Source organism: Brienomyrus brachyistius, chromosome 25 (assembly GCF_023856365.1).
Source record: "Brienomyrus brachyistius isolate T26 chromosome 25, BBRACH_0.4, whole genome shotgun sequence".
NCBI classification, from domain to species: domain Eukaryota; kingdom Metazoa; phylum Chordata; class Actinopteri; order Osteoglossiformes; family Mormyridae; genus Brienomyrus; species Brienomyrus brachyistius.
This window is the reverse complement of record NC_064557.1, coordinates 12139503-12166500: the sequence shown is the minus strand read 5'-3', so window position 1 is coordinate 12166500 and position 26998 is coordinate 12139503. Positions and strand designations below refer to the sequence as shown.

The window sequence follows — 26998 nt, the reverse complement described above, 5'->3', positions numbered from 1 at the left end:
AAAGTGAGTATTATTACAGGTGATAAAATGTCCACTTTATACATCTATGGGGGCAACAATATAAAGGTTTAATGCTTAATAATTGTTTCATTTAACCACTTCCTGCTTCCCCAACAGAAAAAAAGCTTAACTAAAGTTCAGCCCTAGTTCAAATACTGATGGAAAATATTGTGTCATGGTTGCAACTCTCTGTAGTGTTAAATACGGGTCATTGACAAACTCTCTATAGTGTTAAGTATGGGTTATTGGCAGTAGGTGAGAAAAAAGGAAGCTCACTAAACCACACCAGAACATATATTCCATTTATTTTTGCTGCACTTACACAGACTCACCACACGATGGCGGTCACATGACATTATCTCACACAGACATCAAGAATACAAAAACGTTACGAAACGAAATGTCGTAACATCATTATGCTCATGCTCGAGAGTGATGGATTAGTACACTGTCGACGTAAACACAACTGGCAGATGGCCACCGTGTGCAAAAGTGCATAGACACTAATATGCCCCTGCCTCCGCTCGCATCTCCACCCCTGCCCTGCCCCACCCCCGCCCCATATGGGTATGTGTACGTCTTCCTTGTCATATGCACCCTATCCCAGCAGCCCCTGGGGCATGAAGCCGGGTGGGTCTCCACACGTTCTGGTCACATGTTCCGGTCTGATGGTGATTCATGTCTGTTGGGGGCTGGGGGACGGGTGATAAACGCCCGAGGTCCCGGGGTGTCCTAGCACCGGGAGGGAGGGCATGGCAAGCCCCGCATCAGTGCGATGTCAGCAGACGTACCCCCGCTCCAGCTGCTCGCTCCGTGCAGGTCTGCCTGGGGGAGGAGGGCAGCTGAGAGCACAGGAGTCAGTTCACATAGCAACACGTACACGTACAGCCACGCACCACTGGGGGGAGACACTGGGCTACACTGACGAACACGGAGCGGTCTTGTGCTTTTGTCTGTGCTACTCAGGATTGCTTTGTATTGACGAGGACCAAGACCAACACAGGGCAGTTCCAGGTCTCACATGGGACAGATGACGTCGTGATGCTGACTGACGGGACGGGAACCCAGCAAGCACATCCACCACATCCAGAATGTCGCTGTGGTGATGAGTTCACAGAGGGAACCTCCAAGGAGCGGCGAATGGGCGGCAGGGGTCTCTGTTATTATTACTGTTATAATCATCACTATTATCGGTTTTATGACATTATTGCAGTACCTGCACAGTGGCTTTTTATATCAACTGTGAAATGTATGAATTCATAAATCCATAATTATGGTTATAATGATTCATTCATTATTACTATCTTATTTATCTTAACAGTGTCAGTGTGTGTGTGTGTGTGTGTGTGTGTGTGTGTGCTTGTTTGTCCTTTTATGTCTGTGTGTGTCACTGTGCATGTGTATCTGTGTGTGAGTGGGTGAGTGAGTGTGTCAGCCTCTGTGTGTGTGAGTGAGTATGTCAGTCTGTGTGTGTGTCAGTGAGTGTGTCAGTCGCTGCTCGGCTGACCCTGCTGTGTCAGTGTGTGCCAGTACTCTACTTTCTTCCCTATGTGTTTCAGACACTCAAACCAGTGCCTCAGCCTCTCCCCCTTGGCGTTGATACCCAGCTCCACCCCCCCTGCCATGGAAAGAGGAGGAGACAGGGAGAGGAGCAGAGGGAGAAAAGAGGAGGGGAGAGAGAGTGGGCATGGGGGAGAGGCAGATAGGGAGAGGGAGGAGTGAGAAAAGGAGAGAGAGAAAAGCAGACTTATTATTTATTGGGAAGCGGGAATGGCTCACATGGTGTTTGAGCACCACCTCAAGCCATGCAGAAAGCCCCCCCACTGGAGTCGCAGAAGCACAGCGCCCCCTTATGGGCACATGACCGGCCGTGCGTGACCGGCAGTGTCACGACAGCGATTCGCTGGCCAAGTTTCAACAGAATAAAAAAAGCAAACAAAAACAGAGATTGTCTCATCACTGTACGGCTGAAGTGAGGAGATCTTCCTTCACTGGAACATTGTCAGAGCAAGGTCACATCTCTGGTGCCACTGGTATTTATGACCCTAAAAATGACATGATTTGTGGGGGGGGGGAGGGGTGTCCCTCTATGAGCCTGGTGTCTAAGTTCAAGGTGAACGAGGATTTGTTGCGGAAGGACAGGGATACTGAACTGGGCCATCCGAGGACCTTGCTTTTCGGTATGGGTCTGGAGCACAGATCCTAGCTACAGCTTCCCCAAGGGACAAGGCTTTAGTGCTATAATGGGACATTAAACTACTGCTTGTAGACGGCAACGGCGCTGAGCTACACGCAGAAGCTGACGGCTAAGCAGCATGGATACGCACACACACACACACACACACATACTCGCACATGCACAGGCACACGTACATGCGGCGGCAGCATTTGCCTGAGCTCTGCTTCTGCGAGTGCCCCCACCCCCCCCCCCAAAACCAGGCTGTCGCTCTCAGCGGAGCGCAGGGAGCACGAACACCATAAAAAGAGTAAGCTGGGTGAATCATGCCTGTTACTGAGAAGATCATAATAAACACAAACATCTGCGTGATTAATAGGTGACATCACCTCATCTCCCCACCCTCCCCATCCTTGATTCCTCTCACCAATGAAGTCGTTACTCATCCCCAGGTCGTAGTCCCACACGGAGATCTCCAGCGTCTTCTTGGCCAGCTGGTCATGAGGAACTTCATAAAAAAACTCCTGATAGGTGCAGGGGGGCATGTTAGTTGGGGAGGGGATGATAAAACAGCCTCCCCACCCTCCATCTAAAGTCATTGCAATGTACTTGAAGTGCCTGAACCATTTAGAACCAAAAGTAGGCATTTTCTAGGGTGGGGATGGCACTGTGGTCTCTTCATCACATTTTTTTTGGGGGGGAGGCACTGCAGTCACTTAACCACATACTGGAGGGCACTGCGCTCACTTCACTACGCACTGCGGTGGACTCTGCTCACTTCACAACACTGGGGGTGGCACTGTATTCACTTAACTAAACGTTGGAGGGCACTGCGCTCACTTCACTACACACTGCGGTGCACTCTGCTCACTTCACAACACTGGGGGGGGAGCACTGTATTCACTTAACTAAACGTTGGAGGGCACTGCACTCACTTCACTACACACTGCAGTGCACTCTGCTCACTTCACAACACTGGGGGGGGAGCACTGTATTCACTTAACTAAATGTTGGATGGCACTGTGCACTTTTTACTACACACCATACACCACCTTGCCCCTCTGAAGCCTACATCTATGAAGGTAACAAACAACCTATACCTCATTGAACTCCGGGTTAAGGGTCTTCTTCTTCACTGATGTCTTGTATTTAGATTTCTTGCCCGCCTCTGGCTGCAGGACACTGGGGATGTTAAACAAAAGAAGGAGGGGCACAGAAATGTAAAGAAGGCATGAGGAACACAGAACCGTAATGAAGGTGTGAGGAACACAGAACCGTAATGAAAGGGTGAGGAACAGAGAAATTAAACGAAGGCGTGAGGAACAGAGAAATGTAAAAGTAGTCATGCGGAATACAGAACCGTAATGAAGGTGTGAGGAACACAGAAACATAATGATGGCGTGAGGAACACAGAACCGTAATGAAGGCGTGAGGAACACAGAAATGTAATGAAGGTGTGAGGAACACAGAAACATAATGAAGGCGTGAGGAACACAGAAATGTAATGAAAGCGTGAGGAACACAGAACCGTAATGAAGGCGTGAGGAACACAGAACCGTAATGAAGGGGTGAGGAACACAGAACCATAATGAAGGGGTGAGGAACAGAGAAATTAAACGAAGGCGTGAGGAACAGAGAAATGTAAAAGTAGTCATGCGGAATACAGAACCGTAATGAAGGCGTGAGGAACACAGAAATGTAAGAGCAGTCATTCATGTGGAACACAGAAACAGAAAGGAGGGGTGAGGAACGCAGAAATGTAAAAGTAGTCATGGGGAATACAGAACCGTAATGAAGGCGTGAGGAACACAGAAATGTAATGAAGGCGTGAGGAACACAGAAATGTAATGAAGGCGTGAGGAACACAGAAACGTAAGAGCAGTCATTCATGTGGAACACAGAAACAGAAAGGAGGGGTGAGGAACGCAGAAAGGTAATGAAGGTGTGAGGAACACAGAAACGTAAGAGCAGTCAGTCATTCATGTGGAACACAGAAACAGAAAGGAGGGGTGAGGAACGCAGAAATGTAATGAAGGTGTGAGGAACACAGAAATGTAATGAAGGTGTGAGGAACACAGAAATGTAATGAAGGCGTGAGGAACAGAGAAATGTAATGAAGGTGTGAGGAACACAGAAATGTAATGAAGGTGTGAGGAACACAGCAACATAATGAAGGCGTGAGGAACAGAGAAACGTAATGAAGGCGTGAGGAACAGAGAAACGTAATGAAAGCGTGAGGAACACAGAAATGTAATGAAGGCGTGAGGAACAGAGAAACGTAATGAAGGCGTGAGGAACACAGAAACGTAATGAAGGCGTGAGGAACACAGAACCGTAATGAAGGCGTGAGGAACACAGAAATGTAATGAAGGTGTGAGGAACACAGAAATGTAATGAAGGTGTGAGGAACACAATAAGAAAAAAAGGCACGAGGAACAAAAAATGAAAAGGTGTGATGAACACAGAGAAGAGAAATAGGTGTGAGGAACATAGTAACATAAAAAAGGTGTGAGAACAGAGAAATGTAAAAAAGATATGAGGAACAAAGAACACAGATGGCGTGAGGAAGGCAGTAACAAAAAAGGCATGAGGAACAAAAGAAGAAAGGCAGCTTATGGAACACAGAAATGTGAAAAAGGTGTGAGGAATGAAAAACAGAAAGAAGGCGTGAGGGACACAGTAACAAAAAAAGCATGAGGAACAAAGAACGGAAAGTAGGCGCGAGGAACACGGAAACGTGAAAAAGGGCACGAGGAACACAGAAATGTAAGAAAAAGACTTAAAAACACAAGCTGGGTGAATCAATGATAAAGGGTGTATGGATCCTACACTCACGGGCGGATTAACTTATCCAGGGGCCCTAGACTGACATCAGCATGGACTCTCAGGTGATACCGACTTGACTATCCATTCTCTTTTTCTGGGGTGGGGTGGGGCCCTAATGTCTGCCAGGGCCATAGACATTAGACTGGGGTCACCTATGCATTAAACTGTTGCTGCCGACACAAGATGCCTCAAAAATCTGACATCCAGCAGGAAATTCCCCAGCAGCGTGCTGATGTGCAAAAGCGAAAACAGGCATGAAATGTCAGCGAAGCCTGGCGGGGCGCCATCACACCAGCACCTGCTTCCGGAAATATCCATTAAAACACGCCTTCGGTGGTTCGGGAAACTTCACAGAAGTCCAAAACTTTCTGTGTATGAAAATAAATCGACGAGGCTGACATGATCACAGACAGATCTGGCCCGTTGGGGCGTAGAGGCCCGGAAAAGACATGGGATGGGGGGGGGGGGGGGGTGCTCCTGACCGTGGTTAATGCACCCTGTATGAAAGCAGACAAATAAGGGGGGGTCTAGATGAAGAGGCCCAGAGGCCAGTGGCCACATCTGCTCATTCAGGCCAAAGAAGGACAAATAAGGCGATTTATCATTCATCTGTTTTCAAAGGTAATCATTTTTCAGATCATTTTCAAAATGCCATTGCTTTTCATGTTAATGAAGCACTTGTTTAATTTGGGAGAGAAATGGGTGGAGAGGAGAAGAGAGACTTAACAGGACATGATTTTAGTGTTTTCCTGTCCTCACACTGCTGTTTTTAGCTTTCATTCTGGCTTTGAATATTTATGCTGAAATGTGGTTCCTGCCAGAAACTCTGAGAGAGAGCGGGGAGGGGAGCAGGGAAGAGGGAGAAATAGAAGAAGAGGGAGAGAGAGGAGAGGGGAGCAGGGAAGAGAGAGGGAGACATGGAGAAAGAGGGAGAGAGAGGAGAGGGAAGCAGGGAAGAGAGACAGAAATAGAAGAAGAGGGAGAGAGAGGAGAGGGGAGCAGGGAAGAGGGAGAAATAGAAGAAGAGGGAGAGAGGGGAGCAGGGAAGAGAGAGAGAGACATGGAGAAAGAGGGAGAGAGAGGAGAGGGGAGCAGGGAAGAGAGAGAAATAGAAGAAGAGGGAGAGAGAGGAGAGGGGAGCAGGGAAGAGAGAGAGAGACATGGAGAAAGAGGGAGAGAGAGGAGGGGGAGCAGGGAAGAGAGAGAGAAATAGAAGAAGAGGGAGAGAGAGGAGAGGGGAACAGGGAAGAGAGAGGGAGACATGGAGAAAGAGGGAGAGAGAGGATAGGGAAGCAGGGAAGAGAGAGGGAGACATGGAGAAAGAGCAAAAGTGAGGTAAAAAAGGGAGATAGACAAGGAGAGTGAGGGGAGAGTAGGTGATCTGGCTTCCTCAAAGCCGCCACTCATCATACAGATACGGCTGCCCCCCCCTCCATGATTGAGAAACCTTCCTCCATATAGCTGGACTCAGTTATGGAGCCTTGGGAAAACCACAGGGTGATTTGTTGCTTATTCTGATCCCCTACCCAAACATGAAGGAGTCACTCCTATGTACCCCCCCTCCCAGCACATGGCAGGTGAGGGGGCACCATGGTCCTTTTTACATGGCTCTGCGGGGCTGGGGGGGGGTTGTCACTGCCAGCCCGGTGCCCCTACCATAGACCCAAATCATGCCCTATACAGAGAGCTGGCTGCTGAAACAGTTACAGTGGCATGTAAACAGCTCGCCAACAGCTACGCTACAGGCGCAGCCGGGAAACGACAGCAGCTCAGTGATGCTGAAATTAGCAGGCAGAGCCAAGGGGCACAGGAGCTGCGAATATGGCTGGCGCACATATGTTAATGACCGATTCCAAAATAGCTGCAAAAACAGTCTGGTTTAGAAAAAGACAGGACCTGAATGAGCACAAAATGAAAAAAAAAGATCAATTATCACATCAAAAACACAGGCAGAAAAGCAAGCATTGTTCTTTCAGTAAAGTGAAGGCAGTGAATGCTAAAGACACTCTGAGACAGAACTTTTCTCTGACAGACGCAGAGACACACCTCTTTGTCTTCCGACCTACACTGACCCTACCATAGCCTGATCAAGATGCTCCTGAGAGCAAAGATGCGCAAAACCAGTAGCTGGCAATAAAAACGTGAGTGATCTAGCATGAAGCGTTTAGCTATCTGAAAGCAGGTAAGTGAGTGGTGGACGGGGGGGGTCACGGAAACACTCAGTTCAGGGCCCAGCAAGCGGGACTCAGACAGGCCGCTGCCTTGCAGACAGACCCGGCTCAGGTCCCGGCAGGCGGGCTTCACGCAGGCCGCTGCCTTGCAGACACACCCGGCTCAGGTCCCGGCAGGCGGGCTTCACACAGGCCGCTGCCTTGCAGACAGACCCGGCTCAGGTCCCGGCAGGTGGGCTTCACGCAGGCCGCTGCCTTGCAGACACACCCGGCTCAGGTCCCGGCAGGTGGGCTTCACGCAGGCCGCTGCCTTGCAGACAGACCCGGCTCAGGTCCCGGCAGGCGGGCTTCACGCAGGCCGCAGCCTCGCAGAAACACCCGGCTCAGGTCCCGGCAGGCAGGCTTCACGCAGGCCGCAGCCTCGCAGAAACACCCGGCTCAGGTCCCGGCAGGCAGGCTTCACGCAGGCCGCAGCCTCTCAGAAACACCCGGCTCAGGTCCCGGCAGGCGGGCTTCACGCAGGTCGCAGCCTCGCAGAAACACCCGGCTCAGGTCCCGGCAGGCAGGCTTCACGCAGGTCGCAGCCTCGCAGAAACACCCGGCTCAGGTCCCGGCAGGCAGGCTTCACGCAGGTCACAGCTTCGCAGAGACACCCGGCTAAGGTCCCGGCAGGCGGGCTTCACACAGGTCGCAGCCTCGCAGAAACACCCGGCTCAGGTCCCGGAAGGCGGGCTTCACGCAGGTCACAGCCTCGCAGAGACACCCGGCTAAGGTCCCGGCAGGCGGGCTTCACGCAGGTCACAACCTCGCAGAATAAAACACCCGGCTCAGGTCCCGGAAGGCGGGCTTCACGCAGGTCACAGCCTCGCAGAATAAAACACCCGGCTCAGGTCCTGGCAGGCAGGCTTCACGCAGGTCACAACCTCGCAGAATAAAACACCCGGCTCAGGTCCCGGCAGGCGGGCTTCACGCAGGCTGCAGCCTCGCAGAGACACCCGGCTAAGGTCCCGGCAGGCGGGCTTCACGCAGGTCACAACCTCGCAGAATAAAACACCCGGCTCAGGTCCCGGCAGGCGGGCTTCACGCAGGTCACAGCCTCGCAGAATAAAACACCCGGCTCAGGTCCCGGCAGGCGGGCTTCACGCAGGTCACAGCCTCGCAGAATAAAACACCCGGCTCAGGTCCTGGCAGGCGGGCTTCACGCAGGCTGCAGCCTCGCAGAATAAAACACCCGGCTCAGGTCCCGGCAGGCGGGCTTCACGCAGGCCGCAGCCTCGCAGAAACACCCGGCTCAGGTCCCGGCAGGCGGGCTTCACGCAGGTCACAACCTCGCAGAATAAAACACCCGGCTCAGGTCCCGGCAGGCGGGCTTCACGCAGGTCACAGCCTCGCAGAATAAAACACCCGGCTCAGGTCCCGGCAGGTGGGCTTCACGCAGGTCACAGCCTCGCAGAATAAAACACCCGGCTCAGGTCCCGGCAGGCGGGCTTCACGCAGGTCACAGCCTCGCAGAATAAAACACCCGGCTCAGGTCTCGGCAGGCGGGCTTCACGCAGGTCACAGCCTCGCAGAATAAAACACCCGGCTCAGGTCCCGGCAGGCGGGCTTCACGCAGGCCGCAGCCTCGCAGAAACACCCGGCTAAGGTCCCGGAAGGCGGGCTTCACGCAGGTCACAGCCTCGCAGAATAAAGCACCCGGCTCAGGTCCCGGCAGGCGGGCTTCACGCAGACCGCAGCCTCGCAGAATAAAGCACCCGGCTCAGGTCCCGGCAGGCAGGCTTCATGCAGGTCACAGCCTCGCAGAATAAAGCACCCGGCTCAGGTCTTGGCAGGCAGGCTTCACGCAGGTTACAGCCTCGCAGAGACGCCCGGCTCAGGTCCCGGCAGGCGGGCTTCACGTGTGCTGCAACCTCGCAGAATAAAGCACCCGGCTCAGGTCCCAGCAGGCAGGCTTCATGCAGGCCGCAGCCTTGCAGAGACGCCCGGCTCAGGTCCCGGCAGGTAGGCTTCACGCAGGCCGCAGGCCGCAGCCTCGCAGAAACACCCGGCTCAGGTCCCGTCAGGCAGAAGTTGCACAGGCCGCAACTTTGCAGAATAAAACACCCGGCTCAGGTCCTGGCAGGCGGGCTTCACGCAGGTCGCAGCCTCGCAGAAACACCCGGCTCAGGTCCTGGCAGGCGGGCTTCACGCAGGCCACAACCTCGCAGAATAAAACACCCGGCTCAGGTCCCGGCAGGCAGGCTTCACGCAGGTCACAACCTCGCAGAATAAAACACCCGGCTCAGGTCCCGGCAGGCAGGCTTCACGCAGGTCACAACCTCGCAGAATAAAACACCCGGCTCAGGTCCCGGCAGGCAGGCTTCACGCAGGCCGCAGGCCGCAGCCTCGCAGAAACACCCGGCTCAGGTCCCGTCAGGCAGAAGTCGCACAGGCCGCAACTTTGCAGAATAAAACACCCGGCTCAGGTCCTGGCAGGCGGGCTTCACGCAGGTCGCAGCCTCGCAGAAACACCCGGCTCAGGTCCTGGCAGGCGGGCTTCACGCAGGCCACAACCTCGCAGAATAAAACACCCGGCTCAGGTCCCGGCAGGCAGGCTTCACGCAGGTCACAACCTCGCAGAATAAAACACCCGGCTCAGGTCCCGGCAGGCAGGCTTCACGCAGGTCACAACCTCGCAGAATAAAACACCCGGCTCAGGTCCCGGCAGGCAGGCTTCACGCAGGTCACAACCTCGCAGAATAAAACACCCGGCTCAGGTCCCGGCAGGCGGGCTTCACGCAGGTCACAACCTCGCAGAATAAAACACCCGGCTCAGGTCCAGGCAGGCGGGCTTCACGCAGGTCACAACCTCGCAGAATAAAACACCCGGCTCAGGTCCCGGCAGGCAGGCTTCACGCAGGCCACAACCTCGCAGAATAAAACACCCGGCTCAGGTCCCGGCAGGCAGGCTTCACGCAGGTCACAACCTCGCAGAATAAAACACCCGGCTCAGGTCCCGGCAGGCGGGCTTCACGCAGGTCACAACCTCGCAGAATAAAACACCCGGCTCAGGTCCTGGCAGATGGGCTTCATGCAGGTCGCAACCTCGCAGAAATACCCAGCTCAGGTCCTGGCAGACGGGCATCATGCAAGTCATAGCTTCAGAGAAACACTTGCCCCTCTCCAGGCACCTAAACCCAACCCCCCTTTCCAGCTTGATCCCTCAGCCCCATCAATTATATTAAAAGTTGATGTGAAATTCCAGCTGTCATACTCACATCTTGACGAAGGGGTCAGAGTAGCCGTTGGAGTCCATGGCTGCCAGGTGGGCACAGCGTATGATGCCCACGCACAGGGTGTTCTTCTCCTGGTTGTAGCACAGTGACACCAGGATGCGGCCCCTCTGCGGGAAGTGAGCAGAGGTAGCTGTCAGGCAGGCAGGCAGGGTGTGATGTGTGTGGTGTGGGGTATGGAGTGAGGAGTGAAGAGTGAGTGGTGATGGTGTGGGGTACGGAGTAAAGGGTGAGGAGCGTTGTATGGGGTGTGGGGATTGGAGTGAGGAGTGAGGGCCAGCAATGTGGGGTAAAGAGTATGGAGTGAAGAGTGAGGGGAGATGGTGTGGGGTATGGAGTGAGGAGTGAGGGGCGACAATGTGGGGTAAAGGGTATGGAGTGAGGGGTGAAGGGTGACGGTGTGGGGTATGCTGTGAGGGGTGACAGTATGGGCTGAGGGTGTGGAGTATGAAGTGAGGAATGAGAGGTGACATTGTGGAGCAAGGAGTGAGAGTTGATGGCGTGGAGTTTGGAGTACAGAGTGAGAACTGAGGGATGACTGTGGAGTGTAGGGTAAGTGTGTAGGGTACAGAGTGAGGGCTGAGTGTGACAGTGTGTGGTGAGAGGTTGGATCAAGGGGTGTCATTATGGGGTGTGGGGTATGGCGTGAGAAGTAAATGGTGATGTGTGCAGCGTGGGACACAGAGTGAGAAGTGAGGGGTGACTGTGGGGTGTGGAGTGAGTGTCTGGGGTACTGAATGAGGAGTGTATAGGGCACAGAGTAAGGGTGACAGTGTGGGGTGTGGGGTAGGAGTGAGGGGTGACAGTGTGGGGTGAGGCACTGCCAGAAGACTGGAACGCCAAATGCTGCTCCCAGCCCCCACCCTGCCAACGTCCTCTGGCCGAGTGACCCAGGACGCCCCCTGGAGGGAGCACAGATGACCCCCGGCTGCCTGCAGTCACACAGCCTGTCCCAGCCGCGGGAGCGCTGCCTCATCATGCTGCGTGTAATTATTCAGGCGCCATTTAATTACCACGATACTAATGACTATTACTGTGTTTACACCGCTTTTACTACAGCGGCCGCTGCTCTCGGCCGGTCACGTTCCCGCATGTCCTCACTGGCCTTCAGAGTAGCGGTTACTAGGAAGCAGCTTTAGCGGCGCGTGAGGAGCGTGATGGAGAGCCGCGGATGTTCCCTGGGTGATGGCCGATGGATACGCGCCTCCTCCTCAGCCACGGGGGCTCCTTGCTCCACAGCCAGGCTGCTACCTTCCTTGTGCTGCGCGGAGAGAGAGAGACAGAGACGGGGTGTGTAAGACGGGCAGAAGGTGTATACTGGCCATCGGGAAGCTGGGCAAATTTCCTGGTGGGCCAGTCTTCTGAGGGCTGGTCTTTCTTTCCTAACACCAGTATTATTTAGCCTATATAAACACGATCTATATACCCAGGCTGACTCCCCATCCCCCCAGTTGGCAGCTGCTTCATAGCAAATTCCCAGGCTGCTTTTTGTTGCCAGTCCACCCCTGACTGGCAGGATTCACACGCTGCAGCTGCCCCCTGTACATGTGTGAACGCAGCCTAGTCACAGACTCTGGCCTTACTGTAGATTTCCCTCCACCCTACACAATCACCTCGCCCTCCACCCTTTGCCCTTGAACTCCATCGCCCTCGTTATCAATCCCCCCCGTCACCCTGACTCTCTTGCACGTTCTCACTTTGCTCCGCTCTGCCCCCTCGCCATAACTCCACCCCACCCCTCACCCTTGCTCCGCCCCTTGCCCCAACCCTTGCTCTACCTCCACCCCTCACAGTCACCCCGTCTGCCTTCCACCTTCATCTTCACTCCACCCCTCAGAGTTGCCCTGCCTCAAAAATCACCATGACCCTAACCCACCCATCACGCTCCTTCTGCCCCTCCCCAGTTGCCCCCCTCACCCTGCCTCTCCTCATTTCCCCACCCGTCACCTTCCCTCCCCATCGCCCCGTTCCTCGCCCTACCCCTCACCCTGCCCCGCCCCATTTCCCCACCTGTCACCCTCCATCTGCCCCTCCCTATTGCCCCACCCCTCCCAATCACCCCGCCCCCTTGCCTCGCCCCTCACCCACACCTGTCCCTCATCCTCCCCCTGCCCCTCCCCAATTTCCCCCCTCACCCTCACCCTGCTCTTCACCCTCCCTATTCTTGTCCCCATTACCCCACCCATCACCCTCCCCCTGCCCCTCCCCATTTCCCCACCCGTCACCCTCCATCTGCTCCTCCCCATTGCCCCACCCCTTCCTATTACCCCGCCCCCTTGCCTCGCCCCTTACCCACGCCCGTCCCTCACCCTCCCCCTGCCCCTCCCATCATCCTGCCCCTCACCCTCCCTCTTCCCCTCCCCATCACCCCATTCCTCACCCTGCCCTTCACCCTGCCCTTCACCCTGCCCCTCACCTGCATCTGCCGCTCTAGCCCCATGTTGTAGCGCTTGGTCTCTCCCTCACGCAGCTTCTTCAGCACCACCCTCACCTCCCCGATAAACTCATTGCGGCCCAGCCGGTCCATGTCGCACACGCAGAGCCTGTGGGGCACAGACATGCCACTCAGGCCCATCCTGCCCCCTGGTGGGGGAAAATAGACCACCCCCCCCCCAACGCTGCTCCCCGTTCCCACAGCACAGAGTGCATTTATCACTCTCCCCTACATTGATATTCTGAGCCTAAATCCACCCCCTGATTCTGGGGCTCTGAGCAGCTCAGTCATTATTTGTGTTTTTCTAACGGAATGCCCCAGGCCCCTTATGCCCCCTCCCCAAGGAAGCCAATAAGCAGGCTGCTATGCCCTCCCCCTCGCCCCCCGACAGCTGTATGCCCAGCTCCTCTGACCAGGACTGGTCAATTCATTAGGCAACTACAGCACCTCCTTTTGAGAGGCTGCTCATTGAGCAAACCACCCATTTCACGGTGCCCTGGCTAAGCCGCCTCAAAAATAACATTATTGCTAGGCATCGAAATTAACACAGTTGAAGTTAATGTGCTATGACATTAAGATTAATGCTAACGCGTTAACACTTTATCTTTGACAGCTGCAGTTCTTTCATTTATTTTTATTCTTCTACATCTCTGGTTATATCGTGGGAAAGATGCTTTTAACTGTTTTCTTTAATGCAGCTGTTATCGCTTATAATATAATTTATTGCGTTATCTTCCCATTGAACAGCAAACAATCTGCCCACTGTATTTATCCTGGTTCCGGCCCGGATGCTAATTCGGGACGTCTGAGCTGGCACTGAGTGGTCCTACTTCATACCCATTTCTGTTCCTGGCTTCACTCACAGTGGGACCTCGTAAATCAGGTTTTCCTAGAACCGCCTGATCCAACTTGAGATCTACAGCTCAGCGAGGTGCTTGTCGACTGACAGAGATTGGAGTCGTCCGACCTAGCGCGGGACAGAGTCCTGACGAGATTAGCTCACGCGATGTTGACGTCAGAGGGGGAAGCGGTTGTCTGCAGCTGATTCACACCCTGTGACGTGCGCAGGCAAAAATCCACAGGAAAATCTGCTGAGATGTAGGCATCAGCCTGGGGTGTTTAGTGGTACAAATTAAATGGATTTGTGCCCAAAAGTCAAATATTCTGACAGAACAATATTAAACCCAGCAATGGAAAGAAGTGACAACATCAAACTCTCTACATTGAGTCAGGGCATTGGTGAGGTCTCTGATGCCAAGATAAGGAGCAAGGTGAGCAGAGGACAAAGGGAAATGTTCTGGACTGGAGATGTTCAAACGTGTAGGCATTACCTAAGCAACAGAACACCCTGATCTAAATTTGATTTTCAGCCAGTTAATTTGTGGTTGCCTGTCAGGTAGGGGCGTGTACAGGGGCGGGGCCACAGGCACACTGGCTCCAGCTGTCCCCTCCCCTGTCACTCACAATTCTCTTCATATCATTGGCTAAAGATAAGGTTCGCTGTTCTGTATCAATTAGGGCCACCATGTCAAACGGATCCCGAAATCATTCATGATATCAATGTCCAAATACTGTGAACTCTTATAGTTATAGGCATTGACTGAAAATAAGCGAGTGGAAAAGGTCAGAATCAAATTGGGAGAGAGGGATGCTGGGAGTTGGAGTCAGTATCACAGAGGGATGCTGGAAGTTGATGTCAGTACCTGAGAGTTTTAGTAGTCATATCAGCAGCAGTGATGCCATGGTAAATCAGTGTCTCATTCCATACTGGGTTCAATGTGTTTTTCAAGGTCTTGGTGCGTAGTTTGTTTGCCTGAGAGAGAGAGAGAGAGAGAGAGAGAGAGAGAGAGAAAGAGAGAAGCCCATTTATCTCTTTCCCTCAGGTAATTCCAGGCATCTGTTCACCTACTTCGTTGAGGAAAGAGAGGACACAATCTTTCACCCCCCATCAATCGCAAGCCTTCTGCTCTCAGACACAGCCAGCTGTGGATGGAGGGGAGACAGCATGTACAGCAGGATCAGCGGAAACAGCAGCTAATGGAGAAAAGAGCACACGCCCCACTGATACCGTGGCGACGAGGCTCAGAGGCTCAGCTCACTGGCCCATTTAAAGAAGGTGACCTTCAGGAAACCCCACAATGCAGACTGGCCAGGACCCCAGGGGAACACCTTACCCACTGCTCCACTTGCTGCTGGGGGTAGTTATATCACTGAGGGAGTGAAGGAGGAAAGGCTGTGGTGCCACTGGAGAAAGCAGTTACACAGATTTTAGAGGGAACTGTGCTTGGAGAAGACCGGCCTTTAGTCTGCAGTGAGGGAAGAATGGCCTATAGTCTGCAGCATGGGAGGATGGTCAGGCTCTGTAGTCTGCAGTGAGGAAGGATGGAATGACACTTAGTCTACAGTGAGGGAAGATGGACCAGCCTTTAGTCTGCAATGAGGGAAGAATGGCCTGTAGTCTGCAGCATGGGAGGATGGTCTGGCCATGTAGTCTGCAGTGAGGGAGGATGGGCCAGCCTTTAGTGTTCATTGAGGGGGGATGGACCGGCCTTTAGCATGCAGTGAGGGACGACAGACTGGCTGTTAGTTTGCAGTGTGGGAGTATGGGCTGGCCATTAGTCTGCAGTGAGGGAGAGTGGATCGACCTTTAGTCTGCAGTGAAGGAGAATGGATCGACCTTTTGTCTGCAATGAGGGAAGATCAGTCTTTAGCTTGCAGTGAGAGAGGATGGACCAGCCTTTAGTCTGCAGTGAGCGTGGATGGACTGGACTTTAACCTGCAGTAATTGTGGATGGATAGTCCTTTAGCTTGCAGTGAGGGAGGATGGACCAGCCTTTAGTCTGCAGTGAGGGAGGATGGACCAACCCTGCAGAGTGAGCATCACACCTCAGCCAGCTTCCTCACCTCTCCTGCCTCCCAGCTCACTTCCTGAGTCCGTCTTCACCGCCTGGTGCATTTCAGTGCAAAACAACATATGGCGTCAGCACATTCCAGCGTCTTGCGGCATCTGGCCATGTCTGTGCGTCACGCCTTGCATACAGCCTGGGCTTGAGGAGCCCCGTGCGTCTCCACAGGCACCGGCCATGTGGATGCCCAGCCATGCCCCTCCCTGCTACTATCACAATCCTGCTGCTCCATCTAGCTGGCAATGTGCAGTCAGGTGACATTGCCTAGTGCCACGTGCCCCTGCCGGAATGCCTTGGTGGTCGGTATTCGCACCATCGTTTCCACCCCCCCGTTCTCATCCCGTTCCTGCCACTGACGTGATTCGTGTAGCAATCCTTGCTGTTTCCATGACAACCACCTGCTGCTGTCATCCTTTCGTCTGTATCTCTCGCTCTCTCTCGCTTTTTCCATCCCTCCCTTTGCCTCACTCCCTCTCCCCCTCCCACCACAGTGCTGGCATTCCAAGGTCAAAGTAGGTGGAGGAGGAATGGAGTGATAAAGGCGGAAGGATGAGAGAGGTTGTGAAGGAAAAGTATACAGGGACAGGCAGAGACAGAAGAACCTGATTTAATAAGGCTAAGACAGCCAGGCATGTCTGTACCTGTTTACATTTACAGGTCGACACGTGCCTTGTTGACACGTCCTTTCCCCATCTACAGGTCTATACCTGTCCCTGTTGACATGTCTATTATCTACCTACAGGTCTGTACCTGTCCCTGTCTACACATCCTTTCCCCACGTACAGGTCTGTACCCGTCCCTGTTGACATGTCCTTTCCCCACCTGCAGGTCTGTACCCGTCCCTGTTGACATGTCTTTTCCCCACCTACAGGTCTGTACCCGTCCCTATTGACATGTCCTTTCCCCACCTGCAGGTCTGTACCCGTCCCTGTTGACATGTCTTTTCCCCACCTACAGGTCTGTACCCGTCCCTATTGACATGTCCTTTCCCCACGTACAGGTCTGTACCCGTCCCTATTGACATGTCCTTTCCCCACCTGCAGGTCTGTACCCGTCCCTGTTGACATGTCTTTTCCCCACCTACAGGTCTGTACCCGTCCCTATTGACATGTCCTTTCCCCACCTACAGGTCTGTACCCGTCCCTCTTGACATGTCCTTTCCCCACGTACAGGTCTGTACCCGTCCCTATTGACATGTCCTTTCCCCACCTGCAGGTCTGTACCCGTCCCTATTGACATGTCCTTTCCCCACGTACAGGTCTGTACCCGTCCCTATTGACATGTCCTTTCCCCACCTGCAGGTCTGTACCCGTCCCTGTTGACATGTCTTTTCCCCACCTACAGGTCTGTACCCGTCCCTATTGACATGTCCTTTCCCCACGTACAGGTCTGTACCCGTCCCTATTGACATGTCCTTTCCCCACCTACAGGTCTGTACCCGTCCCTGTTGACATGTCCTTTCCCCACCTACAGGTCTGTACCCGTCCCTCTTGACATGTCCTTTCCCCACCTACAGGTCTGTACCCGTCCCTGTTGACATGTCCTTTCCCCACATACAGGTCTGTACCCATCCCTGTTGACACGTCCTTTCCCCATCTACAGGTCTATACCTGTCTCTGTTGACATGTCCATTGTCTACCTACAGGTCTGTACCTGTCCCTGTCTACATCTCCTTTCCCCATATACAGGTCTGTACCCGTCCCTGTTGACAAGTCCTTTCCCCACGTACAGGTCTGTACCCGTCCCTGTTGACATGTCCTTTCCCCACGTACAGGTCTGTACCCGTCCCTGTTGACATGTCCTTTCCTCACATACAGGTCTGTACATGTCCCTGTTGACATGTTATTTCCCCACATACAGGTCTGTACCCGTCCCTGTTGACATGTCCTTTCCCCACCTTCAGGTCTGTACCTGTCCCTGTTGTCATGTCCTTTCCCCACCTGCAGGTTTGTACCTGTCCCTGTTGACATGTCCTTTCCCCACCTTCAGGTCTGTACCTGTCCCTGTTGACATGTCCTTTCCCTACCTTCAGGTCTGTACCTGTCCCTGTTGACATGTCCTTTCCCCACCTTCAGGTCTGTACCTGTCCCTGTTGTCATGTCCTTTCCCCACCTGCAGGTCTGTACCCGTCCCTGTTGACATGTCCTTTCCCCATGTACAGGTCTGTACCTGTCCCTGTTGACATATCTTTTCCCCACCTACAGGTCTGTACCCGTCCCTGTTGACATGTCCTTTCCCCACATACAGGTCTGTACCCGTCCCTGTTGACATGTCCTTTCCCCACGTACAGGTCTGTACCTATCCCTGTTGACATGTCCTTTCCCCACCTACAGGTCTGTACCCGTCCCTCTTGACATGTCCTTTCCCCACGTACAGGTCTGTACCCGTCCCTGTTGACATGTCCTTTCCCCACATACAGGTCTGTACCCATCCCTGTTGACATGTCCTTTCCCCACATACAGGTCTGTACCCATCCCTGTTGACATGTCCTTTCCCCACGTACAGGTCTGTACCCGTCCCTGTTGACATGTCCTTTCCCCACATACAGGTCTGTACCCGTCCCTGTTGACATGTCCTTTCCCCACGTATAGGTCTGTACCCGTCCCTGTTGACATGTCCTTTCCCCACGTATAGGTCTGTACCCATCCCTGTTGACATGTCCTTTCCCCACATACAGGTCTGTACCCATCCCTGTTGACATGTCCTTTCCCCACGTACAGGTCTGTACCCGTCCCTGTTGACATGTCCTTTCCCCACGTATAGGTCTGTACCCATCCCTGTTGACATGTCCTTTCCCCACATACAGGTCTGTACCCATCCCTGTTGACATGTCCTTTCCCCACGTACAGGTCTGTACCCGTCCCTGTTGACATGTCCTTTCCCCACGTATAGGTCTGTACCCGTCCCTGTTGACATTTCCTTTCCCCACCTGCAGGTCTGTACCTGTCCATTTTGACATGTACTTTCCCCACCTTCAGGTCTGTACCTGTCCCTGTTGACATGTCATTTCCCCACCTGCAGGTCTGTACCTGTCCCTGTTGACATGTATTTTCCCCACCTACAGGTCTGTACCCATCCCTGTTGACATGTCCTTTCCCTAACTACAGGTCTGTACCTGTCCCTGTTGACATGTCCTTTCCCCACGTACAGGTCTGTACCTGTCCCTGTTGACATGTCCTTTCCCCACCTTCAGGTCTGTACTTGTCCCTGTTGACATGTTCTTTCCCCACCTACAGGTCTGTACCCGTCCCTGTTGACATATCCTTTCCCCACGTACAGGTCTGTACCCATCCCTGTTGACATGTTCTTTCCCCACCTTCAGGTCTGTACTTGTCCCTGTTGACATGTTCTTTCCCCACCTACAGGTCTGTACCCGTCCCTGTTGACATGTCCTTTCCCCACGTACAGGTCTGTACCCGTCCCTGTTGACATGTCCTTTCCCCACGTACAGGTCTGTACCCGTCCCTGTTGACATGTTCTTTCCCCACCTGCAGGTCTGTACCCGTCCCTGTTGACATGTCCTTTCCCCACGTACAGGTCTGTACCCGTCCCTGTTGACATGTCCTTTCCCCACATACAGGTCTGTACCCATCCCTGTTGACACGTCCTTTCCCCATCTACAGGTCTATACCTGTCTCTGTTGACATGTCCATTGTCTACCTACAGGTCTGTACCTGTCCCTGTCTACATCTCCTTTCCCCATATACAGGTCTGTACCCGTCCCTGTTGACAAGTCCTTTCCCCACGTACAGGTCTGTACCCGTCCCTGTTGACATGTCCTTTCCCCACGTACAGGTCTGTACCTGTCCCTGTTGACATGTCCTTTCCCCACGTACAGGTCTGTACCCGTCCCTGTTGACATGTCCTTTCCTCACATACAGGTCTGTACATGTCCCTGTTGACATGTTATTTCCCCACATACAGGTCTGTACCCGTCCCTGTTGACATGTCCTTTCCCCACGTACAGGTCTGTACCCGTCCCTGTTGACATGTCCTTTCCCTACCTTCAGGTCTGTACCTGTCCCTGTTGACATGTCCTTTCCCTACCTTCAGGTCTGTACCTGTCCCTGTTGACATGTCCTTTCCCCACCTGCAGGTTTGTACCTGTCCCTGTTGACATGTCCTTTCCCCACCTGCAGGTCTGTACCCGTCCCTGTTGACATGTCCTTTCCCCACGTACAGGTCTGTACCCGTCCCTGTTGACATGTCCTTTCCCCACGTACAGGTCTGTACCTGTCCCTGTTGACATATCTTTTCCCCACCTACAGGTCTGTACCCGTCCCTGTTGACATGTCCTTTCCCCACATACAGGTCTGTACCCGTCCCTGTTGACATGTCCTTTCCCCACGTACAGGTCTGTACCTATCCCTGTTGACATGTCCTTTCCCCACCTACAGGTCTGTACCCGTCCCTCTTGACATGTCCTTTCCCCACGTACAGGTCTGTACCCGTCCCTGTTGACATGTCCTTTCCCCACATACAGGTCTGTACCCGTCCCTGTTGACATGTCCTTTCCCCACATACAGGTCTGTACCCATCCCTGTTGACATGTCCTTTCCCCACATACAGGTCTGTACCCGTCCCTGTTGACATGTCCTTTCCCCACGTACAGGTCTGTACCTATCCCTGTTGACATGTCCTTTCCCCACCTACAGGTCTGTACCCGTCCCTCTTGACATGTCCTTTCCCCACGTACAGGTCTGTACCCGTCCCTGTTGACATGTCCTTTCCCCACATACAGGTCTGTACCCATCCCTGTTGACATGTCCTTTCCCCACGTACAGGTCTGTACCCGTCCCTGTTGACATGTCCTTTCCCCACATACAGGTCTGTACCCGTCCCTCTTGACATGTCCTTTCCCCACGTACAGGTCTGTACCCGTCCCTGTTGACATGTCCTTTCCCCACGTACAGGTCTGTACCCGTCCCTGTTGACATGTCCTTTCCCCACATACAGGTCTGTACCCATCCCTGTTGACATGTCCTTTCCCCACGTACAGGTCTGTACCCATCCCTGTTGACATGTCCTTTCCCCACATACAGGTCTGTACCCATCCCTGTTGACATGTCCTTTCCCCACGTACAGGTCTGTACCCGTCCCTGTTGACATGTCCTTTCCCCACGTATAGGTCTGTACCCGTCCCTGTTGACATTTCCTTTCCCCACCTGCAGGTCTGTACCTGTCCATTTTGACATGTACTTTCCCCACCTTCAGGTCTGTACCTGTCCCTGTTGACATGTCATTTCCCCACCTGCAGGTCTGTACCTGTCCCTGTTGACATGTATTTTCCCCACCTACAGGTCTGTACCCGTCCCTGTTGACATGTCCTTTCTCCACGTACAGGCCTGTACCCATCCCTGTTGACATGTCCTTTCCCCACGTATAGGTCTGTACCCGTCCCTGTTGACATTTCCTTTCCCCACCTGCAGGTCTGTACCTGTCCCTGTTGACATGTATTTTCCCCACCTACAGGTCTGTACCCGTCCCTGTTGACATGTCCTTTCTCCACGTACAGGTCTGTACCCGTCCCTGTTGACATTTCCTTTCCCCACCTGCAGGTCTGTACCTGTCCCTGTTGACATGTATTTTCCCCACCTACAGGTCTGTACCCGTCCCTGTTGACATGTCCTTTCCCCACGTACAGGTCTGTACCTGTCCCTGTTGACATGTCCTTTCCCTAACTACAGGTCTGTACCTGTCCCTGTTGACATGTCCTTTCCCCACGTACAGGTCTGTACCTGTCCCTGTTGACATGTCCTTTCCCCACCTTCAGGTCTGTACTTGTCCCTGTTGACATGTTCTTTCCCCACCTACAGGTCTGTACCCGTCCCTGTTGACATATCCTTTCCCCACGTACAGGTCTGTACCCATCCCTGTTGACATGTTCTTTCCCCACCTTCAGGTCTGTACTTGTCCCTGTTGACATGTTCTTTCCCCACCTACAGGTCTGTACCCGTCCCTGTTGACATGTCCTTTCCCCACGTACAGGTCTGTACCCGTCCCTGTTGACATGTCCTTTCCCCACGTACAGGTCTGTACCCGTCCCTGTTGACATGTTCTTTCCCCACCTGCAGGTCTGTACCCGTCCCTGTTGACATGTCCTTTCCCCACGTACAGGTCTGTACCCGTCCCTGTTGACATGTCCTTTCCCCACGTACAGGTCTGTACCCGTCCCTGTTGACATGTCCTTTCCCCACCTGCAGGTCTGTACCTGTCCCTGTTTTCATCTCCTTTCCCCACCTACAGCTCTGTACCTGTCCTTGTTGACATGTCCTTTCCCCATCTACAGCTCTATACTGTCCCTGTCCACATCATCTTGGAAGTGGGAAGCAGAGCTGATGTGATACTGGGTGACATAAACATGACTCTGTGGAAGCGGGCCTAACCTTGCTGGCTCCTGGCAGTAGGTGAAGCTTCACGTATGGATCAGCCAGACCATTTGAGTCCATGGCCTTCAAGCCCTGTGGGAGTGAATGGCACATCTCCTGTGATGCCATGTTGCATCTGTTGCACTGCACAGAGGTGTCAGCGAACGCTGCAGGTGCCTACCTTTGCTTTGTGAACTGTACAGTGCAGACAGTTGTGCTCCTGGTCAAACAGCAGGCTGAACTCCAGAGTGCCCAGATATGCTGAAAAAGGTGATCACGCAACACCTTTATAAAACAGTCAGGGTGAAGAGGACCGTGAACATGGATCTTACAGAAATGGCTCAGATCAAGAAACGCATTGTGGCGGCGCTGGGAGCAAATCATCAGATGACATTACAGATCCGGGCACCTAGCACGCTCCTGACCCCATTACGGTTGCAGCTTTCTAATGGATAGTGACTCGCAGTGGTTAAACTGAGTGATGCAATGCCACTGGAGAAAAGCCATGTTCTAAAGCACATGCAAATCCGTCACGTGTATTTTACAGCTCCAGAGGACAGAGGGAGCAGTGACTGACACAGGGAATTTACTGAAACAGCCATTTTCCTTCTTTACATTCTGTATAATATCAGTGTGCCATAAATAAGTCTTCGCATACAAAATCACTCACAGAACTAAGCAGGTCAAACCAGTCAGCACATAGTGAAGGCCAGAGACACAGCCGAGGACATACCCAAACAAAGCAGCCAGCATCCAGTACACATGGACACGGCAAAGCAGCACTGACACTGACATAGTGACACAGTGACACAGCCGAGGACACACCAAAATGAAGACAGGCAGTATCCAACACACACATGGACACGTCAAAGCAGCACTGACACTGACATAGTGACACAGTGACACAGCCGAGGACACACCCAAATGAAGACAGGCAGTATCCAACACACACATGGATATGTCAAAGCAGCACTGACACTGACATAGTGACACAGTGACACAGCCGAGGACACACCCAAATGAAGACAGGCAGTATCCAACACACACATGGACACGTCAAAGCAGCACTGACACTGACATAGTGACACAGTGACACAGCCGAGGACACACCCAAATGAAGACAGGCAGTATCCAACACACACATGGATATGTCAAAGCAGCACTGACACTGACATAGTGGCACAGTGACACAGCCGAGGACACACCCAAATGAAGACAGGCAGTATCCAACACACACATGGATATGTCAAAGCAGCACTGACACTGACATAGTGACACAGTGACACAGCCGAGGACACACCCAGATGAAGACAGGCAGCATCCAGCACAAACATGGACACGTCAAAGCAGCACTGACACTGACATAGTGACACAGGGACACAGCCGAGGACACACCCAAATGAAGACAGGCAGTATCCAACACACACATGGATATGTCAAAGCAGCACTGACACTGACATAGTGACACAGTGACACAGCCGAGGACACACCCAAATGAAGACAGGCAGTATCCTGTACACATGGACACGTCAAAGCAGCACTGACACTGACATAGTGACACAGTGACACAGCCGAGGACACACCCAGATGAAGACAGGCAGCATCCTGTACACATGGACACGTCAAAGCAGCACTGACACTGACATAGTGGCACAGTGACACAGCTGAGGACACACCCAGACGAAGATAGGCAGCATCCAGCACAAACATGGACACGTCAAAGCAGCACTGACACTGACATAGTGACACAGAGACACAGTTGAGGACACACCCAGATGAAGACAGGCAGCATCCAGCACAAACATGGACACATCAACGCAGCACTGACACTGACACAGTAACACAGTGACATCACCGAGGACACACCCAAACAAAGACAGCCAGCATCCGGAACACACATGAACACGTTAAAGCAGTACCAGCACAGACACAGTGACACAACTGAGGACACAACCAAACTAAGCCAGCCAGCCTCCAGCACACACATGGACACATCGAAGCAGCACTGACACTGACACAGTGATAGTGACACTGACACGCACGGCAGCCTTACTGTCCTCATCGTCGTCAGAGTACATGGGCTCCTCTGCCTCCTTCACGTCCCCTTTCTCCCCCTCGGCGGGCCCTGCCTCCCGCACCACCTGCCGCTCTCGTTGGGGGGGCGGAGGGGGGCAGGGGAAGTCGTGAAAACGAGGGAAGAAGTCGGAGATCTGCGGGATGGGCATGATGGGACCGGGGCAGACGTTGATGGCAAAGTGCTCCTGCATTGAGATCTTCACCGGGGAGGGGGAGGGTGACGCTGGGGCCAGTGGGGCCCCCCCAGTGGGCAGGGACAGGTGTGAGGAGGGGTTGGGAGGCTGGAAATGGGAGTGTGGAGGTGGGGGCTTGGACACACTCATGGTAATGTATGAACAGGAGACTAGGAGGGCGTGGAGCTAGAGTCAAGATCATCTATCTTATCCCTGTCTTTCCCTCACCCCCCTCCCCCCAATACAGTGTTAATATTCAGTAGTGTTGAGTCACTGTATCTATACTTTTCTTTATTAACCCTCGCTCAGTACAGCGTTAGTGTTCAATCACCGTATCTATGCTATATTGCGTTAATCCTCCCTCAGTACGGAGTTAGTGTTTCATGGTGTTTAGTCATTGTATTTACGCTGTACTGTGTTAACTTTGTCTCAGTTCAGCGTTAATGTTCGTTAGTGCTTAATCACTGCATCCACACTATAATTTATTAAACCTCTCTTAGAAGCATTAATTTTCAGTAGTGTTAAGTCACTGTGTCTGCTGTATCTAATTTGAACTGTAACTTTCTGTCTCAGTACAGTGTTAATGAACAGCAGTATTCAGCCACTGTATCTATACTATATTGTATTAATTCTCTCCCTCAGTACTCTAGTACATGCTCTAGTAATACTCTGTAGTGTCCAGCTGGACATGGTCAAACTTGACTGCTATGTGGAGTGTTTTAGTAGAATAATATGAACAACCTTACAGGATAAAAATGGAGATTTACTGTGATCGTCCTACCATGGCCCTCATTTCGATTAAGCTGAAAAAATGAATATGGAATCAAAAAATGAATGGATATTTCACCTGAAAGAGAAAATGATAACCGTAATACTCATAATTAAGGCAGCATAATGACTGGGTTAATCAGTAATCTCCGATCACAGTGCAAAAGCCACAACTCACAGAACGCACATGCACAAGTGCCCAAATCTAGCCTGATACACAGACCCCAGTGAAGTTTGCATCGAATGCTGCACGCATGCATGCTCTGATTTTCAGGCTCAATGTGCACAGCTGCTGAAGTCTCACGCAACGGAAGCACTGCAAGGCATCACAGAAGAACACAAACATGAACAAAACCACTGAGAGAATAATGCACAATACACACACACATACATGCATTCACACACACACGGCACACGCACAAAGTATACATGCACAGCACACATGAACACACATTCACACAAACACATACGCAAAACATACATGCACAAAACACAGACACACACAAACACGCATACACAGACACATATAACATACACACACAAATACACACAGACACACACTCACACACACACACACACAACATACACACACAAAGCATACATGCACAGCACACACAGACACACATTCACTCATGTACACAAACACACACAAAACCTATACAGACACACATAACATACACACACAGATACACACGCACACACACATACACACACACGTACCTCCTCACTCAGAGTGCCCCTGCCTTCCTGGTCTCCATCATGTCTTCTTGCTTGTCCTCTGTCTCTCTCATACACTGAGGAATGACCAAAACTGGATTGAGTCAATATAACCTCTCCCTCCCTCTCTCCCTCCCTCCCTCTCTCTCTCTCTCTCTCTCTCACTCTCACACACACACACTCCCCCCCCCCTTCCCACCTCCCCATCCCTCCCCATGCCTCTTGTTGTGACGTTTCCTGCTAAATCCCCCGGTCCGCCTCTGTGTGCCGTGTGCGGAGTGCAGGGCATGATCGTCTCAGCCCGCGGCAGCCCCTCCTGCGTGGGGACATGGAGACACGGACAGTGCCTGGAGCACCGAATCACGTGGATCTCATATTCACGCACGCAGGAGGTGTGGCACAGCTTCCTTACCATTACTGAGCATGTGCTTCAGAGAGTGCTGAAAACATGCAGCAGGAGACGACAGCATGTCTCTGCGCTTGCAAAACTGGAGGACAGATATACTGCAGGACCGGCAAAGCCTAAATGCATATGCGAAATAAAATGCGGTTCAGTGCACGAGCAGTTAAACAGCCTGATTCACTAGAGATACCCGGGATTCCTCCCCATTTCCTCTGGGCTCTGTCACGCCTCATCTTTTCATCAGCGTCACCAGTCACATCCATTCCAGGCCGCCGCGCTGCAAGCACTGCGCTCCAGCATGACGGCTCTGAGCCCCTGGGCCACGTTTCTCCACATGTGTGGCCCCAAGGGGAAGAGCTGCAGACTCGGGGGGTTCAGGAATAGCCAGAGGCATTGGCAGTGCAGTAGATAGCATAGGGTAGTAGATAGGATGGATGTGCAGGGAATTACCTCAGGAAACAGCATTCAAACTGCCCTCGATTGATGGAAGCTGCTGCCTTCAGGCCGAATGGCAGCACACCCAACCAGCCAGTACCCATACCGGATATCAGGTATGCAGTGAGGACTCCCCACAATTGATGAACTAGGGGTCTCACATGTGGGTTCTGGACCCTGGTCTGCGCAACGAGTGGAGTTGTTATTCCTATTTGCATTTAAGCACTGTAATCTATAACAGCTCACAATGTTACTGTGAATGCTGCTGGATAT

The 26998-nt window shown here is 52.8% G+C and overlaps 1 protein-coding gene across 3 annotated transcripts; it reads right to left on the bottom strand.

The window, feature by feature from the left end:
- Positions 1 to 289: 289 nt before the first annotated feature.
- On the bottom strand, positions 290 to 25970 carry doc2d (double C2-like domains, delta). 3 transcript variants are annotated; one of them, XM_048995579.1, is made up of 11 exons: positions 25891 to 25970; positions 24207 to 25249; positions 22335 to 22414; positions 22172 to 22246; positions 14583 to 14692; positions 12862 to 12988; positions 11650 to 11706; positions 10431 to 10555; positions 3277 to 3358; positions 2604 to 2700; positions 290 to 1618 (listed from the first exon to the last, which is right to left on the bottom strand). In XM_048995579.1, exons 2-11 carry the CDS (start codon positions 24550 to 24552, stop codon positions 1488 to 1490), a joined length of 1230 nt encoding a protein of 409 aa, XP_048851536.1. In that variant the 5' UTR covers positions 24553 to 25249; positions 25891 to 25970; the 3' UTR covers positions 290 to 1487. The 3 variants fall into 3 exon arrangements, 2 of the variants coding, with proteins under 2 accessions (XP_048851536.1, XP_048851537.1); XR_007385419.1 differs by lacking the exon at positions 290 to 1618 and having other exon boundaries at positions 2604 to 2963; positions 3058 to 3358; XM_048995580.1 differs by lacking the exons at positions 10431 to 10555; positions 11650 to 11706; positions 12862 to 12988; ... (3 more) ...; positions 24207 to 25249; positions 25891 to 25970 and adding exons at positions 3603 to 3630; positions 4212 to 8370 and having other exon boundaries at positions 3277 to 3546.
- Between the last annotated feature and the right edge of the window lie 1028 nt (positions 25971 to 26998).

Coding starts and splice junctions, on each gene's coding strand:
- doc2d (XM_048995579.1), bottom strand. CDS start 24,552: ATGAGTGTGTCCAAGCCCCCACCTCCACACTCCCATTTCCAGCCTCCC. Junction 22,247..22,334: donor GTACAGTTCACAAAGCAAAG/GTAGGCACCTGC, acceptor TCACTCCCACAG/GGCTTGAAGGCCATGGACTC. Junction 10,556..11,649: donor CCCCCGTGGCTGAGGAGGAG/GCGCGTATCCAT, acceptor CACTTCCCGCAG/AGGGGCCGCATCCTGGTGTC.